The sequence below is a fragment of the Argiope bruennichi genome, chromosome 9, assembly GCF_947563725.1.
Source record: "Argiope bruennichi chromosome 9, qqArgBrue1.1, whole genome shotgun sequence".
Lineage (NCBI taxonomy): Eukaryota > Metazoa > Arthropoda > Arachnida > Araneae > Araneidae > Argiope > Argiope bruennichi.
In genome coordinates, this window is record NC_079159.1 from 117003445 (window position 1) to 117022362 (window position 18918).

At 29.1% G+C, this 18918-nt stretch overlaps 1 protein-coding gene across 2 annotated transcripts in view; it reads right to left on the reverse strand.

Moving 5' to 3' along the window:
• LOC129984401 (UTP--glucose-1-phosphate uridylyltransferase-like) overlaps positions 1–18918 on the reverse strand; it is a 63171-nt gene that overhangs the window by 11212 nt on the left and 33041 nt on the right. For both annotated transcript variants that reach the window (XM_056094280.1, XM_056094279.1), the window contains exons 3-11: positions 17753–17860; positions 15525–15707; positions 12586–12719; positions 9716–9784; positions 6266–6399; positions 4896–4984; positions 3377–3445; positions 1397–1428; positions 46–142 (exon numbers count right to left, since the gene is read on the reverse strand). In XM_056094280.1, coding sequence (XP_055950255.1) covers positions 46–142; positions 1397–1428; positions 3377–3445; positions 4896–4984; positions 6266–6399; positions 9716–9784; positions 12586–12719; positions 15525–15707; positions 17753–17860 — 915 coding nt within the window. The remainder of the gene's footprint in view (positions 1–45; positions 143–1396; positions 1429–3376; positions 3446–4895; positions 4985–6265; positions 6400–9715; positions 9785–12585; positions 12720–15524; positions 15708–17752; positions 17861–18918) is intronic.

Consider the following 18918-nt stretch of genomic DNA (forward strand, 5'->3'; position numbering starts at 1 on the left):
TAAATGTATTAAAAAGATGTTGAAATACAAAAATACAAAACTCACTTTCGGATTAACAATGATTTCCATATTCAATCTCTGTTCCTCGACTAAACTGGCTATTGTCTTTAATTTCATCCACAAGTTATTTGTGTTAAAGATTCTGAAAAAAATTTAAAAAGTTAAATAAAATCACAGGATTTATTTCTACACATAAGAACATTTCGATAAAATTTCTCAAAGAACAAAAATTTATTTGTACCAAGGATTCGTAAATGATTTAATCTCATTATATAATATTGTTGATGCATTTGATATGAATTTCTATTTCATGCTATATTTCTATATGATGCTATATGATATTTCAGCTCTAATTCTTGCAATATTTAAAATAAATTTTAGAATGTCAAGTTTTGTCCAATCACCTTCTCAGTTACGTTATAAGTGCCGAATGAACGGCACATTTCATCTAAAAGCATTTTTTTAAATGGTGGTTCCTGTTAGTGTGGCGCAAAAATTTTGAGAGGGGAGTATCAGCTCAGGAGTTGTTTCAAAATTGCAACGACCGCCGTCCAAAAATATCTCTCTTTCCAGGAAAAATTCCAACTACAATAAAATTTAAATGGCAGTTCTTTGATATCATGCCATTTTTCAACAGGATGCGCAGTGGATTCCAAAATAATTTGGCATGGAGCATCTGATGTTGATTACAAGAACATATATTGATTTCAATTAATATACATTATTTTGATATAAAATGAATTCGTGATTTGATTTAAATACTTACTATAACAAAAATGAACAATTCTTTTCCTTTCAGTTCATTTAAAATAAAAAGTTTTTTTTTTTTTTTAATTTTAATCTGATTCTGGAATAATTAATTTCTTAAGCAAAAATAAGCTTTAATTTAGTTCACTTGTAATCATTATTAAATGTAAATTTTAGTTTTAAAAGGCATTCACAAACTAAATATTTATTCAAAAAATTTGTTGCAGTATCGAATTAGAGTAAAGGAATTAGTTATTTCTTGTTAGATTCTTATAATTATTTCTTTCTTGGTACGTCTTGTCAAGTCTTGTAGTTAAACAGCGATTAAATGAGCATCAATCAAATAAAATATATTGATATATATCGCTTTTAACTAACGCTTAAGAAACATTCTGGAATAATGAATTAGCTGTACTTTGAAGGCATAAAAAAAACCTATGGAATCAATATCTTGCATTAGTTGCTTTTGCTGAAAGAAGTTCAATCCTTTCAAAATTGGAATTTCTCACTCTTAACAAAAAGTTCACTCTGCTTTAAAACTTCCAAACATTGACAAAATGAAGAAAAAAAATGTTTCCTAGAAATCTTTTTATCGATTTTGTCCTAAAAGTTCTTTTTATCAACAAAAAAAAAATCTTTCTTTACTTACTTGAATTTGTTGACACTTTTAAATTCATCCACCTAGAGCGAAAAAAAAATTGGATTAAAATCAGCTCACTTTAAGTAACACTTTATGTGACGGAAAAAATCAGTGAAGCAAGAAACAGTTTCTTAAAAATTCGAGAAAATCAATTTTTCAACCTGTTTTTTCATTCCGCTTCACCTGAGTGATGCAGTTCTTTAATTTTAAAATTCTTTGAGATATTATTATTATTAATACTGCTTTTTTGCGATGAAATAGAATTTGTTAGCTCCAAAAAACTTTCACGAAATTTAATTTCCCTCTGCTATTAAATTGTCCCAGAATTTCAAGCAAAGGCTTCTTGTTTATTTTAATAAATTACAGATAATATTTAAACTAGAAATATTGGATAAAGAAATTTAAGAATATGGGATCTTTTTTAATACTTCAATTCATATCGTTCACATATGCATTTACACCTCCAATTTCCTTCTAATTCTGACTTTTAGTATATATTTTATGAAATATTTTCTTTAAATCTGTATACAGTGAATTTATGTTCAACAGAATTCTAGATTTTTAGAAGTAATGTCTACGCATTATGGATTTGTTCTGTGGATTGCATCTGAAATTAATTGCAAACTCCCTGTTGGTGCAGATTGAAAATTAGCGATTTCATTTCAAAAACTTAAGTTTGAAAAATAGCAATTGTAAATGTCCGAGCGTCACTTATTTTGTAAAAAAGGGACAAAAACTCTCCTGTATTTCAAAAATCCTAAAATGAAATCAAATCATATGCATTTCAAACCCATATGATTCCAATTAGGATATGTAATATTTCAAGAATATAATTTTCTCTTTCCTGATGTCCTGCTAATGAACATATTTTGTATTGAAATATTAGTTTCACCTATTTGCAGAATTATCGTTTGGAAATATTTCTTTCCTTGATGTAGCTATAACTGTCATCGGATGTTGTAAAATATGCATTCCATGGCTATTAATTTAGGTATCGACGTGTGCAGAGAATCATTTCAACTTAAATCGGAAGATGGGGACGCTACATTTTTTAACTGACTATTTTTACTGCTACTTTTTTGTGCTTACTGCTTTTGAAGAACTACGATCAACCTCAGATGTTAAAACATGCCCACTACAGGGAGAATTTTTCAATTCGAAAGAATATACTAGCTCGTGCTTTGAAGTGTTTAAAAACAATCTTTTCTCCATCCTTTGAATTATAGCTTAATAGTTTATTAATAAATATTACAATTATTGATCAATACATTCTTCATATTTCGAGCTTTAATGCATAAACCTAATAAATATCATAAAGAATCTAATAAATCAGTGACCACTTCATAAGGAACTTTACTTTTATTTTGATATCAAAATTATATATATATATATATATATATATATATATATATATATATATATATATATATATATATATTCGTTGCAACAGAAAGCAGGTTCGAAACATAGATGAAACTTAGTATTTTTTAATTTCGTTTTATTCTCCCTCGTGAGGCAAGCATGATTATTTACAAGAAGGCGCAGCTTGATACAAAAGCAGAAGTAAGAAAGAAGGGAAGAAGGGCCGAAACAAATGATCACTAGTCTTATATAACATGGGATTTCCGGTTACGCTCCAATTCAATACACTTGGTGACCTTTGATACCTTGGCAAGAGCACCGAAGGGATCACTTTCATTCGATACGTAGATTGATTGCGCAGTAATTTTTACACAGCTTCATCCGTGGAATGAGATCAGGAAATAAGAGAATATTTTACTATGGGCTAAATTAAGATAAAGTTTTGGAATTAATTTGGATTAAATGGATTACATTAAGAGTTTAAAATATCATTTTACATATATATATATATCTTTGTAGCATACTCTACTTGTGACGTATACAAAACATTTATATATTCAACATTTTCCGAATTTATTTCGAAAAGGCTTCCAGCAAAATAGGCAATTAAGGAATCATTGCACTCACCCGTTCTTTCGGTACTTGAGGAATCTCCAGTAATCGAATTTTGTTTTCGTATTGGATCAATGTACCACCCTAAAAGATAAAAATAAACAAACAATAAGTAACGTCGTAAAACAGCTACATTTTCTTTCTTTCTTTTTTTAGAATATTAAAAAAAAAGTTTGCACTAAATTAGACATTTTTTCAAAGACATTTTATCAAAAACAAATGACCGAATCGGTATATCTCTCAATATATATATTTATTGATGTATTGTCTAAACACTTAATAAAAAGGTAAGCAGTGACTCAAGATTTTTGCGAATTACAAGAGTTTTTACTGTAAAATCATGATTATTTTGGAATTTTGACCTTTTCTTCAAGGTTTAAAAGCAGAATTACTTTAAACTACTACACCGTTCTACTTATTATTCACTTCAATCCCTAGATAATATTTTTAACAAAGTGCAAGTTAAATTTTAGATGATTACTTCAAATAGTATTTTAGTATTTGCCTGTTTGAAAAATGTGCACTTATGCAAAAATCATTATTTATTTTTCTTTCAATTGTGGGTTCTTTTTCTTGAATTATTATCTCGATTTTATTGAATATTTATTATGACCAATTATGCAGCTGATAACGGAAATATTCATTATTTCTTTGACCTGAAAACATGTGTTATCGAACCTGGAGATATTTTTTGTCAATTAATACTTGTCTTAGGTACTAATTAAATATTTTCACTCGTTTATTGTCAGAAATTATAGCGTCAATAGGAAATATTTCAGAAGTACAGAATTAACTAAATTTGCAAAGATCTAATCAAAGACAAAAAAAAATCGGGTTGAAAATATTTTAAAATAATATCTAATATACAGTAAAAGAAAAGAAATCTGAAAAAATAATTTGTAAATAATTTAAATAATAAGATAAACTTGTAAAATTTAATAAATTAGTTCGATGACACAATTATTTATTTTTTCCTCGCATAAAATTTCTTCGTAGCAAAAGATTATTTTTAACTAGAATGTGTTCCTCATTAGAGTCTATATTCCAAAATTCTTTACCATTTTTCGATGGAAGCGAGACCTCTATTCAAATCTACAGTGGCCTTTTATACAAAATCTGTCCTTGAAGTATCGGCTTCTTTAGTAATTTTTACTCACACATTTATATAAGTTCATCGAAACTCAATTCTTTTCAACATGAATCCAACAAATTGAAATGTAACTAAATACCACACAAGACTAATATCTAATTATTTTAATGATCTATTATTATTATAAATCATAACATTTTTTTTTCTAAATAATTACTGTTGATCTTACAAAATATGTTCGCACAAGAAATACATAATTTGTTCGTAGAAATACATAAGAATATGTTCGCACAAGTAATATTGTTTTAAGAAAACGTCTTCAAAAAATACTTATCTTTAATAGGATTCTTAATATAAAATTATCGTATTATAAATTATCTGATATCAAAAGCTTACAAGAATTATAAAAAATAAATTGCGTTTAAATTTAATATGCTAACTTACTTTGACATCTCCTTTGGTCTTGTCCGTCACTTCCATCACAAATTCGTGACTTTGGGATTTGCCTGGATTCAATAAAAGATTCAGAATTTCTGAAAGGGGAATCAAGGAAAATAACAATGAAAGTGGACGCTCATTGAATACCTATCAGTCCTTGTATTCCAGGTTTAGCCTTGTGAAGCACACATAAGTGAGTGTATTTACTCGTATCTATGTAAAAGTAAAAGGTTGTTGTACTGCAATGTGGCTACTTGAAACAATGTATCATAGCTAATTTTTATTAATATTTTGCTCAGACTATTGTATCTCAAAATGCATACTTTGGAATTCGTTATTGATTTCGTAATTACAATGGCGCCCAAAGAAATTAAAGGTTTATTAATTAACACTGAAAGAGTTAAAATTCCCCAAATGCAACAACAAAACCAAATTGGCATTGCAACCTATGTTTAAAACATTTTGCAAACCTATTTTAATAACATTTTATTTATTGTTTATTTTCGCCAAGGAATCGCCAATCCTTCACAGTTAATTACAAAGTGCCAATTAAAATACACAGCAATATCTTGCTATGTCTGTGAAATGCAATTCATAGTATAAGAAACCAGTTGATGCTTGATTGCTTGCCTTGTGAAAAAAAAATTTTTAGTTGATCCTGAAATGCAATGTAATATGTTTTGAATCATCATAAATTTTAAAAATTAAGTCACAAAATTTTTATTATTTTATTTTAAAAATTTTATTACATACTGCAATATTTTTAGAACATAAAGTTATGCACTGCGTCTGACAAATTAGTACCTTTGGCTTCGTACTTAAAATTTCGCCAATAAATCTCTGCCTTAGCAGTCTAGAAAACAAGCATTTGTTCAAAAAAAAATTTTAAATTTTGTTTACATATTGTTATGTTTATTATATCGGAAAGATGTTCGTTGTATCCAAAGAGATGCTACCTTTTGCCTTGCATTTAAAGTTTTGCTAATAAATCTCTGTTTTAGCAATCTAGAAAACGTACACAATTTTAGCAATCTAGAAAAAGTACAAAATTGTACACAATTTTAGCAATCTAGAAAACGTACACAATTGTACATAATTTTAGCAATCTAGAAAACGTACACAATTTGTACACAATTTTTATTAAAAATTTTGTTGCATATTGTTATGCTTATTGGACCGGAAATATGTTCGTTGTGTCCAACGAGTTAGCAGCTTTGGCCTAGTATATAATGTTCCCCTAATAAATTTCTGTCTTGATAATCTAAAAGACGTGCTTTTGTCCAAGAAAGTTGAAGTGAATTGAGCCAATTAGTAAAGATGAATAATGACAAGGGGACGTATTTTGCAGTTGGTAATTATTCAGTTTAAAAGGATACTGAGGTCGACTGTTGCGCCCAGGTTGTCTATGTTGGAAATGAAGCAGTATTCTCTCCCATTGGCAATGAACATCTCCAGAAGGCCAGAGTTGTAAAAAGCTTCGTAGAAATCACCATGACCAGGTGGATACCAGCTGGAAAATGAAAACTTTTGAACATATTTGAAAAACATGGGATGTAAAAAGATCAACGAATGAAAAAAAAATTGAATGGGTAGTTGATTATGTAAAAAGATTTTTCTGTGGATATCCGAACGATTTTTCGAGGTTCATTTATTTGGAGATTTTGTTCATTAAAATTTCAATAAGCTGTTGAGAATTATTCTGACCTTGCTCATATTTTGGATAATGTTTAATAGAGCAGTGATAAAGCAGAAGTCCCGATAATTGCTTCGAATAATCACGTCATAATAATTTTGTAATCTATTAATGAAATTTTAGTCATTTAATCTTTACAACAAAGGATTTTTCCTTCATATTTTTCATCTTTTTTCATCGGGTAACCTAATCGGATGCCTTAATGATTGAAGCCAAATTATTCAAGTATTACATCATACATATAAAATTAAGTTGTTTTTGAATAATAACTAGATTTATTAATCCCTCTCATAAATCGATTAAAATAGAGTGAATAAATCTGCATGCATTGTACAGCACAATAACCTCTTTTCATGTTACCGATTGGCTCGCAGGATTTATTAGCATAAAAGCGAATGTTTTCTACTATTTCACCATCCCACGATTCTCTTGGCGAGGATTATGATTAATTTTCATGAAGCGAGTTCTAAAATTCAAAATTCTAAGCATACTTCAAACGCCAATATTCCAGGAAATACACCGAACAGCAGAAATTAATGAGTTTGCAGTCTATGAGGTGTTCCGTATTTTGCATATTAACTCTGCTCGAGTCATTAAATTTAATATTCGATAATTAACGGAGAAAGCCCATTTAGTAGACAGACAGCTTCAGATTGCACCTGTGAGAATTTGAAAGCGAATTTTTAAATAACTTGTTGAAAATTATGCAGTAATGAATTAAAATGAATATAGGAAGGATATCCATATCCTTATACAGGGAAATTACATCCGAAGGTAAAATAGAAGCCATATTGTGGAAATAAGGTTACTTTGTAGTAAAGAGTTCATATGTTACCATCTGAGACAGATTACAATGTCTATTGCTGTCAACCTTGGAAGTTAGGGATTTAATCTCAAAAAAATGACAAATAAATATTTTTTAAAAATCAACTGAGGAAATATAGAGTACCGCAGTAACGAACTCCTTGATACGATGGTCATTTAATTAGGAACTCGGAAATTGCTGGCAACATTAGATTTTATGAGCACTTATTACGATAATCAAGTTACAAAAACCCAGATATCTTTATGCTAAAAAGATGGATTGGCGAGAAAAGGAAATTCAAGATATCCATGCATTATATCGTCCAATATTTGAATTATTTGTTGGCAATAGTTAACAAAAAATTTTTAAAGACCGAAAAGTGAATCAAAAATTGAGTAAAGAATCGATCATAAATTCAATCTTAGCAAATCTAAAACGCATCAAACAGGCTTAACAAGTATATAATAAAATAAATTGCATTTTTTTAGTAAAAAAAAAAAATATTTGAAATAAAAAATATGCCATCTAATTAACTTCATTTACTATTCGAAAACTTTTCGTTAGTGGAATAAAGTTTTAAAACCTCATCCGCATCCGTCCATTTTGAGTGTTGCCACTCTTGTGCATCGTAACTAAATTAAATATAAATGCCAAACGATTTCAAGAGCTATACCTAATTGGATTTCATGAAGCAGATGCGAGATGAAAACGACCGGCCGAAACAGCGCCATTTCAGAGAATCCTATTGAACGTTGCGTACAGGAAGCGGAGTAACGACTCATTACATCGATCAGGCACGTTTTCGGGTAAATATAAATGGATATATAGTGGATCTGAAAAGTTTCGAGTGCTTCAATTTATAAGATATTTGAAATTCGTCAACGGATAATTAGAGTAAATATTTTATGATTCTTGCGCCAGACATAAACTATTTCTACGAACATCTGAATTTATATGTTCCGAAACAAATTGCAACTTTTATGGATCCATGTTTAACTCGGAGAATCGTGAAGGAAAAAATCATTTAACCATAGCAAAAACTCCGTTTTATTTCAGTTTATGTCCAACCATTCGTAATTAATTTAGTTTGACTTTCTCGTGTACGAAGGATAGGGGAAGTATTGTAATTGCCAAACAATTAGAACTCGAGATTTTGAAAAATCTCCATGTTTTTGACTTCTCTGAATTCGAAAAATACATTTTTGGCATTATGACTGACTGTCCGTATGTTTGTTTGTGACATAGATAATTAAAAAACGCTTTGATCCGAAAGAATGAAATTTGGTATATGGTCTTTACACCAAATTTATAGATTTGATTTTGAATAAAATCTACTCAAAGGAAGCGAGTTCTTATGCGAATATGAAAACATCGGAAAAATAATTATTAATTTCATAATGCTCCTCAATCTTTTAACATTATAGCTAAATATTTAACCAGTTGGTTTCGTTTTTGGAATGTTAATAAAAGTAATAATTCAAAATGCACCAACTTTATTTAACAATTTTAGCATCTAAAATGCAGTTCCTTATCAAATTTTAAATAAAATAAGTCCAAGGGTTTACCATCTATCAGTCTCTACTTTGGCATGCATATGGGCGTGATAACTCAAAAATACAATGACTCAAATAAATGAAATTTGATATGTGATCTTATGATTACAACAGCAGTTCTGTGTCAAATTTTCGCTTCAGTAGGTTGAAAAGAAAGACATTTAAAATGCATATTCGGTTTTCTAAGATTTGAGCATTAATTATATATCATCGATTATTCATCAAGGATAGAAAGCAAATAGGCTCTTGAGTAATTATTGTCTGCCAATAGCATGTAATTAATACACAGATAACGGTTTTCTTTACAATACTAGGAAATACAGAATCCCAGGATTCTGTGTACTCATGGCGCTCATGACTTTGTCCAAGATTTGCAATTTTATGCGGGATAACAGGAGAAGGGGAATAGCATTTTTACTAGAAAGTATGCGAGAAAATTTTCTAACCCCCCCCCCCATCTCCCCATTGGTTTAATAATCAGTAAACACGAACTCATGTCTGAATCTAATATTCTAAGATTTAAAGAAATTTTTGACTACTCCAAATTTCCAAATTTTTAACTGATACAAAACATATGTAATAAGTCCAAAATGATTCTTTAGAGTAACTAACGTGTTCTTTCGGGAAAAAAAATGTGTTGTAATAATTCAGAGATACACATCACACTCTCTTCTTTCAAACAACCAAATTATAAAAGCAATGAACCATGACAGAATGATGCAACCGCTTGAATCAGTGATAATTCACCCAATGAGTTAACTAAATGATAACTTACGATTCAGGGTCTGGATTGTTTAAAGTTCTTCCGATGGGAAGAAGGCTTTCTTTGTTCAACCTTGGATACCTAAAAAAATGTAAAATAAAAAAAGACTGGGTTACTTGTTAAGCTACTAGTTTATCCATCACAAAGTAAAAGCTTTAAAATTTGAAAATACGAATATTTAATTTGATAAATAAAAATATTTATCAATTTTCATCGTGAATAACTTAATGAGTGTTATTAGATATTAACCCTTAAATTCATGAAGTTGCCAATTCTCTACATCCCGTTCCACAAAATTTTATTCAAAAAACTGAATGTCTCCGTTTCCGAAAGCACGTTGATAACCATAGACAATAAATCATATGTGGAAAAAAAAAGTTGACATTACTTTTGGCGGTAAAGTTTTTTTTTTTTTTTTTTTTTTTTTTTAAAAACATTTGAGTGTGATGTTTGATGAAGTTGAGTGTGTTACCTGAAGAGATAGTTCCCATTGACCAGTTCCCTATAAAGTAGTGATCTATCTAATAGTTAAAAAATTACCTCTCATTTGTTGTTAGATAATCTATCAATGTTTGATGTTGTATTTAAAAATTATATTAGATATTAGCTAAATTTTGGAAAAATACTGTACGTTACGAAAAGTCAGCATACAACTTTTTAAAAAATAAATATACCATATTATTATCCGGATTCTTTTATTTGTTTTTTACGTAACCTATGACTATTTTCCTATAAAAAACGATTTCTCTTAATTCAAAACAAATAGTCATACATTTAAGGGTTAATAATTACTTGTTTTACATAATTAATTCAATTAATAGATTTAATCAATCATTAATTTAAAGTTATAAGAATGACTCCTTATTAACGATAATTCAAATAATAAATTAAAATTATAATAAATTCAATTAATAATTCCTTTTACACTAGAATGAATCACTTGCCATGAATATTATTACTGTAAGGATAAAAAAAAATTTCCTAAATCCTTAGAATAGTTGTTTACAGTGAATAATAATTATTTATTCATTGGTTAATTTTTTATATCTATATGTTCTTTTTTGGCAAGTAACAGAAATGTTTTCAAGAAAGAAACCATTGAGTTGGTTTCTATTCATTCACGTTACATTTTTATGGTTTGAGAGAGAATTGAGAAAATTTGTCATGTTTCTTTAAACTACCTCGCTTCTTACCGTCCACTTTCTTATATGTGCATAGAATAATTGCTGAATTACACAGTTTATCTGGAAAGTTTTTATTACAGAATTAAAGATATGAAAGATTCTGATACAATCCATAATGTGAATATCTGATGAGCAAAGACTATTTCTGACAGACATAGTCAAAAATATTATCTACACTTCATAACCCTTTAATCTTACCAAAACACGAATGAATTTGCCATTTTGTTTCATGTGTTATGGCAACTAATGTATAAAGGTTCCCCAAATGAAAGGTAGACACTTACGATTGCGTCAGAATGACTGCAGCTATGGCAGCATCACCGAACAGGGATATAATGGTCGGTAGGAGGTATACACTGCATATGGTGTTCAACAGTGAAAACTGTTCGTATTAGAGGAAAACGGTCGAAAGTAAAGTCGTGCTATAAATGGATGCGTCCAGATCGGAACAGCGCGAGGTAGTACGGATTCTGATTCATTGATAGCTGTAGACCACTCTTGATTGATTTCTTGTCCCAAGGGAACACTATCAATTCAACAAATTATTACAGTACGCTGACGAAATTATGGAAAGAAATCAAAAGCAAACGACTAGACCTTCTCCCACAACAAGTGATCATTCTCCATGAAGACGCTTGCCCACACGTCTCCAGTGAAACCCAGACGAACTTTAAAAAATTCTGTTGGAAAGTGTTGGAACACCCACCGTACAGTCCGAATTTGTCACCCTGAGACTTCCACATCTTTGGAATACTTAAGAGAACAAACATTACAAAGGACACGTTTCCATTCGGACGACAAAGTGTAGGAAACTGTGCAGGACTTTCACAAGAATCAAACACCGTCTTTCTACAGCAAAGGCATGGACTGCTATCTGTTTTACAACGACTATGGAAACTACTTTTGATTTCTAATAAATGTATTCTTTTCATTCAACTTGTCCACTTTCCATTTGGACAATCCTTATTATTAAAATTTTGTCATTCATACTGAATACACCTAAACTGCAATAGTACACATCCTATTAACTCTTAATAGCTGTAGAAAGAATATTAATAAAAAAATAAAGTAAAAAAATATTATATTAATGACAGAATGGAGAAAATCGACTGTATCGTTGAGCTTATTGTCTATTGTACAAAGGATTATATTTTGTCCATACTTTGAATATTACAGAAACTATACTATAAGAAACTAAAAACATTATATTAACGTATAGATATTGAGATTGAAATCCACAAAGTGGTATTTGGTAACTGAATATGTAATCGCGTCCTATTTTACCTATTTTTTCCCATTCTTTCATTATTTTTATTTTTAACCATTAATTAATTATTTTATTTGAACAAAACATTTTATAATGTAATTTTAGGAGCAAAGAATCATATATTTTGGTGATGAAATTTTAAGAAGAAAATTCATATTAACATCATTTTTGACTAAGTTCGAAGTCCACTATATTCTAAAATAGGAAACAAACAAAAATGTGTTAGTAAAAATAAAGATTTTTTTTGTCGATTATAATATTTTCTTTATATAATTCGTATATAAGAAAGAAAGAAAAATAAGCGACCACATGACGAAATACATTTCTAGTACTTATATCTGAAGAAGACGACAGGAAGACAAAGAATCACGTCTCATAATACGCTTCTTATGAATGCATAGATTCAAAAGATTAAAGAGGAGCTTCAATACCTGCTCTGGTTGAAAGTGTAGATCTTTATCCTGAGTCCCCTGTACTTGGGCAAAACTTTATGGGTGTCCTCATCTGTGTTAAAAGAGTTCATCAGGACTAATGGTACGTCTGTGTCGTAAGTTTTGTTTAGATGCTGAAAGAAAGAAAAATGTTTCAAATCAATTTTTTTATTACTGATTGTTCTATAATTCTCATCTATTGCATGATACAATAAATACAACTTATATGCGGATTTTTTTTAGAAAATCATTTTTTTTTCCTCTGATGAAGTTTTGAAGCAGATTTAAGTTATTCCTACAGGACATTAATAAGAGTGACCAGAAACTTATGACATTATACTTCTTTTTTCTTAGAAACCTTATTTCATTACAAAATAACGCTCCAACGTCAATGGTTGACGGGTATATAAAAATATTGGAAATCATATGATAAATTTTCCGCATAATAAAGTTATTGAAATAAAAATCATATTTATCAAAAGGATCATTGGAAAACATACAATTAATTCACATCTGTACTTCCGATTATGTCTGACTGGTTGATCGAATTATAGAATTCCCGATGTTTATCTCGTTAATTTAAAAGTAAGTGTCTCGTTTTGAGCTGTTATTGCTTATATGGATTGAAATAATTATAAATGCCCCATATAGGATTTTTACATATCATTATGAGCTTCATTTATCAAAAGGTTAAAATCCAAAATTAGTGACCCATGATTGCTTAGAACGATTTACCCGAAAAAACTTGTTCATAAAAGAGAGAATGAAGGTTCATTAGTTTCGTCAGGTTTTCACTTTCATATATGAGAATTTTGCCGCCACTTCATTGCACTGGACTACAGGATTCTCCAGTCCGTACTCTTGTACAGACTGGAGATCATATTCTTTAGACTTTATTCCATATGATTCCTTTCTGTTGGACATTATAAAGACAAGGTTCATCGACAAAATGTCAAAACACTTAAAGGAACTAGAGCCAATCATTCCAATGGCGATGAAATCATTCCATTTGCAACGTTTCAGGACGATAATGGAATGACTAATGCTCATTTCGTATCTCTTTTGAATCATATCATAAATGAAAATAAGGGACATTTCGTGAAATTTGTCTTGTGAAATCCAATAACTTTTTAATAACAAACAAAAACTTCAGAAAAAACCAGCAACTTTCTCTCCAGGCTAAAAATCCATAGAATAATTAAATTTATCTGTGAAAATAGAGATCTTTTTTACCTTCCTAATTTTCAACATCAAGTATCATACATACAAGAACTAAGGAGGGAGGAAAGCACCAAAGTCTCTTCACGTACATATACATTCATAAATATCTTTCCAACAGAGATTTTGTTTGTTACCATTAACCAAATTAATTTTTATTAGATTTTTATAACTGAATCTTCATCAACTATGTTATGATAACAAGTGAATACGTTCATGTGTTTTTTATACGTCTTATGTTTTTTTTTATATCTTTCAGCATATTATTATCCCACCTAATTTTTCTATAATATCTTAAATTATAAAATCGTTGTAAATGGCTTCATATTATAATTCTTTATGTGTTTGTAAATTCTATACATAGTTATTTTTGAATTTTATTCTTCTGTAAATATTCTGGTATTCAATAAAATTCCCGTAACATGCCCATCAAACGGTTCAGTGACCAGAATGATTACGGATACGGGGGTATGAAACGGTGTTCTTATCTATCAGAAAAATTAAATCATATTCATTAATTGCAATATAACTTAAATAGCTGTTACAGTTTCTAACTATTTTATTTTAAAAACCTCAATTATTTTCTGAATAAAAAGAAGCTAGAAAAGTTGCTAATCATTTTCTTGTACTTCGTATATCTTTTGTATAAGAACAATATTGAAGTGAGTTTCTACAATAAACTTAAGCATTTGTGAATCATTCTTATTCAAGTAATTTAATATTTATAAATAACTTTTGATATCTTTATGAAACAAATAATTTTGATCTTTCATCAATTTTATGCAGTAAACACTCGCTTACTCGTGGGTTTTAATTCCAGAATATTTTTAAATTTCAATTACAAATTTTAAAAAAAAGATTGATATAAAAAAAGTTTTTTTTCTCTGCTGAAGAAGTAAACCAGCAATACTGTATATACAATATGCTACAATTTCTATTCAATTATAATTGTATGTAAAGATCCTAATGGAATAAATATAATTCAAAAAACACTTTCGAATTGATTTATATATCTTTTCGATCATTTTGCAGAATATTCTTGGAATTCGCTTATCCGCACATTTGTCGTGCCACTCATTTTCTCAGATAATCAAAAATTAATTAATCTATCGATACTACAGAATTTACCGCATCCCTTTTTCGTCAATCTAAATTGCTCAAGGCCACACACAAAAAACTGTGAATTAATCTATGATTAGCGACTGTCAGTCATAGTGGCATTAAATGAAGGGAAAAAACTTTTCCTATAATTCGTTTATTTAATTATTCTGGTAATACTACTTTTGCTCAAAAAAATATATATATAATTAAAAGATAAAAACGTGTTTGAAAGAGCAGCGGATATAAAATGAGAGGTTAGCATTTTGGTTCTATATTTCCATTCTATTATTTTGGAATTTCATAATATCCATTTCAATCATATTCATGCAGTTCGAAGCCAGAAAACTTACTAAATATTTAAATTTTTTTATTGCCATTATTTTCTAACACTCAATTTCATTTTGTTGTAGAATAAGTACATGCAAGTTCAGCTGCGTTTTACAGTAGAGAAACAGAAATTTTCGTGTGGTAGTGCTGCCCTCTTCCGAATAAAAAGGAAATTAAAAACAAAAGTTTTGAAAATTTTTATTTATTTATTATTAATGTCCAATTTGAAGATATCCCTTTATGAATGAATATTGTAATTGAAACAGAAACCCAAATAGCTTTCTTAAGCCTACCTCTATCTGCTGGACTGTGAGATCGAGGAATGTAAGTTCATTTCGGACAGGGATGATGGACTTGGGTCCAGTGCAGCCCATTGTAGTTCCCAGACCACCGTTCAACTTGACCACAACTAGTTTGCTCAGCATATCCCTGATCTTTTTCGTATCAGGACTTGTCAAACTTTTATAACCAATCACCTGTAGATTGAATAAGAAATTTTAACCTTTTCTCAATGAAAAACGTTTACTTGATATTAAAAAAATAAAATAACATGAATAATATCTGGAACAAAGTAATGACATTTAAAATAGTCCAAGCACCATTTGAGTGCAATTAAACAATTTTTGGTTTCACTTTTTAGCATTTAAAAGCGCTATTTACACATTACCGTGTATATATATATGCATTTTCAAAGAAAAATGTTGTTCCTCAAAATGATTTACAGGATTTTTTTATAAACTGAAGGGAATTACAATTAATTACAAAAAATCTCTTTGTTTAACTTTTGTGCTTTAAACGTGTTTTGTTATTTCATTTTATAAAACTGTTCTATTTTAGGATTTCCATTTCTTTTTAAATAATTATCAAGAAAAATCTTTATTTCAAGGGAAGTTTAAGTCTGGAAATCGTTGCATTTATATTTCTTTTTGATAAGAAATTGAAATTTTGTATTGTCATTAAAGCGTTTTAATGTAGACAATACTTTCCATTTCAGTTTAAAATGTTAAATGTGATATGCATAATGCAATGAAACCTCTTTTGTAATGTCTACAGAGGGGGGGGGGGGTCCCCTTTACTTTTTTCCAAGTCATTCCAGTCCATTGCATTTTATTAAAAAAATATTTATAGAGTTGTAGACATTCGATACTCTGTTATTTAAAAACTTTAGAAGAAAATATATTTAAAGGTATTAATGCAAAGCTTTTAAGGGCATTCATTCAATTTTAAGTTTTAAAATCCAAATTCTAACATTGCTACAAGTACAACTAGCATTTTTTTTTCGAAATATTAAAATATTCGATTAAATAAAAGAATTCTCTAAAAATAAAGAAAAACAAATGAATATTGTAAGAAAAATAATTAAATTAAAATCAAACAAAACGATGTAAAATATCTTGGTCAATCTTCATTTTATTAAATGATCGGTAATAAAATATAAAGAAAATAAAACATTTATATTTGAATTCTCAAAAGAGTTATATTATAAAAAGGCTGTAATTATCACTATGTGTTATGCAATTGTTTAAAAGAAACTAATATTTTAGAAATTTCAAAATATTTTAAATTCTATTTCTATTATTTGAAATTACAATCATAATTCTGTACTAAAATGATGATGACACTTTATTAAAAAGTAGAAAATATTTTTATATTGTTCAACTAAAGTAAGTAGTTTGTAACATTTAAAATCAAGAATCGATAGAATAGCAATCTTGCGTTACGAACGTTAGTCCAGCCAATGCGTTACGAAATTTTCCTTGGACGATACAGTAAAGATGGACTTTTTTTTTTCTGTGACTTATTTCGGAGAAGGAAAACTGCTGGCAAATTAGTTTAATTTAGTTATATTAACGCTCTGTTTTAAAGCAACACTAGGGCTATTTTGGCACGGATCTCGTAATTATAAATCGTGGTCAAATGACAAGAACGACACCTGAGATGGCACCCCCTCTCTAAGCTTCCACACCACACCACTGCTGACAGAAGAAAGTTTAAAGGGAATGTAAAGAATTTCAATGAATTCTAGCTAATTACCTCAAAAATCTCTGCCAATGAGATTTTAGAAATTTTTTCTGATTTAAAGAATTTACATGTGCTTTTTCTAAATGAAAACAAATAATAATAAACTGCCTTTGCAACATATAAATTACAATCATTTAAGATATTCCAAAAGATATGTTTGTTCTAAAACAAAATTTACAAGCTTAATGCGCCTACATTTCATAAATCAGAATATTCCTGATGTGATAAAATAAAAAAATTTTAAAAAAACTTGAAATTCTGGCAACATCTGGATCACAATCATGTATAAAATCATTAAACTATAAATTTAAAATTCTACTTCAGATGTATACTTATAAATCTGTCAGAAACAATTGCTTTTAATGTCAATTATATTGGAAATCTTAAATATCAGATAATTGCTATCAAAAACGAAAGCTTTATTGTTAAGGCAAGCTCGATTCCAAATGAATGCTCCGTATCAAGCGAGAGCCTTATGAAATCGAACACCTGTACTCACTGCTCCTTCCGGCAGAGGTTCGACCTTCTCCCATTGCACCGTGCTGCTTGTGCCCTGCAAGAACTGCGAGAAAAGCCGCTGGAAACCCTTGAACTCCTCCGCCGTCCTCTGAAAAAAGAAAAACCACAGTCGGTCATCCTTGAATTGCATCACTTTTCAATAGCAGTCATGTTAACGAAGTAATCCAAGGATGATGAAGAAACAGAAAGTGATCACGTGAATAAGAACCAAAGTTTGAGTTCTAGTGCAGTTTGCCATGGTTATATTTTATAATGCGTGGATTATGAAACTGTTTTACTTAACAATCTCCGGTAGATATCAAATAGATATTCGGTAAATAAATTCATAAACTGAACAAAATGTTGTGTTAAAGAATATTTATTTAAAAACGTATTTTAATCGTAAAATCTTTACAATATCTTGGATATTCTGATTTATAGGCAAGGAAAATTTTAAATTTATAAAAAAAATTATGTATAAACATTAAATAACTATAAGATTTGAACTTTTTAAAGAGATAACATAATTTTTTTTCTTTCTCTAGTTTATTTCTATAGCATAGTTCCTCTTTCTTTTGCTTTGTTACAGAGTGAAGATAATTGAGTACGCAGATATTTATTTGTCATTGACCGATTGTATAAACAGTTAAGTATAGATCTAAAAATTTTTATGATAAATTTTATTCTTCTAGCCACTAGTCACATTTATCGGTTTAACATATGTTCGGTCAGTCAATGGACTTGCTGCTGAATGACCTTCAATATAGGTAAAGGTATTAATTCAATGTATTAATTCTAAATTCATTCATCTGCCATTAAGAGTTTTCGCGATGACATAATTATAAATACTAGCCGTCTTTGTCGACCAGCTTGTTCGCCCAGATAATTAACATTTTAGGCTAGTAAGCGATTAATATGAAATGCATCTTTTTAAATTTCAGTTTATTTGATAAATTTAAAAATATAAATTTAACTGAATCATTCTGCAACAAATTATTGTTGGAATAAATTAAAAGTGTATATACTACGAAATATAAGCGGAAGTGAGAACCCTATTTCGAAATAAATGTCCGTAAAACGTATTTTTAATCTTAATTTTAATATTGTAAAATAATCTACAAAATATTGTCGCTTTAAAAAGCAAGCGACTGAATATTTTGATGGATG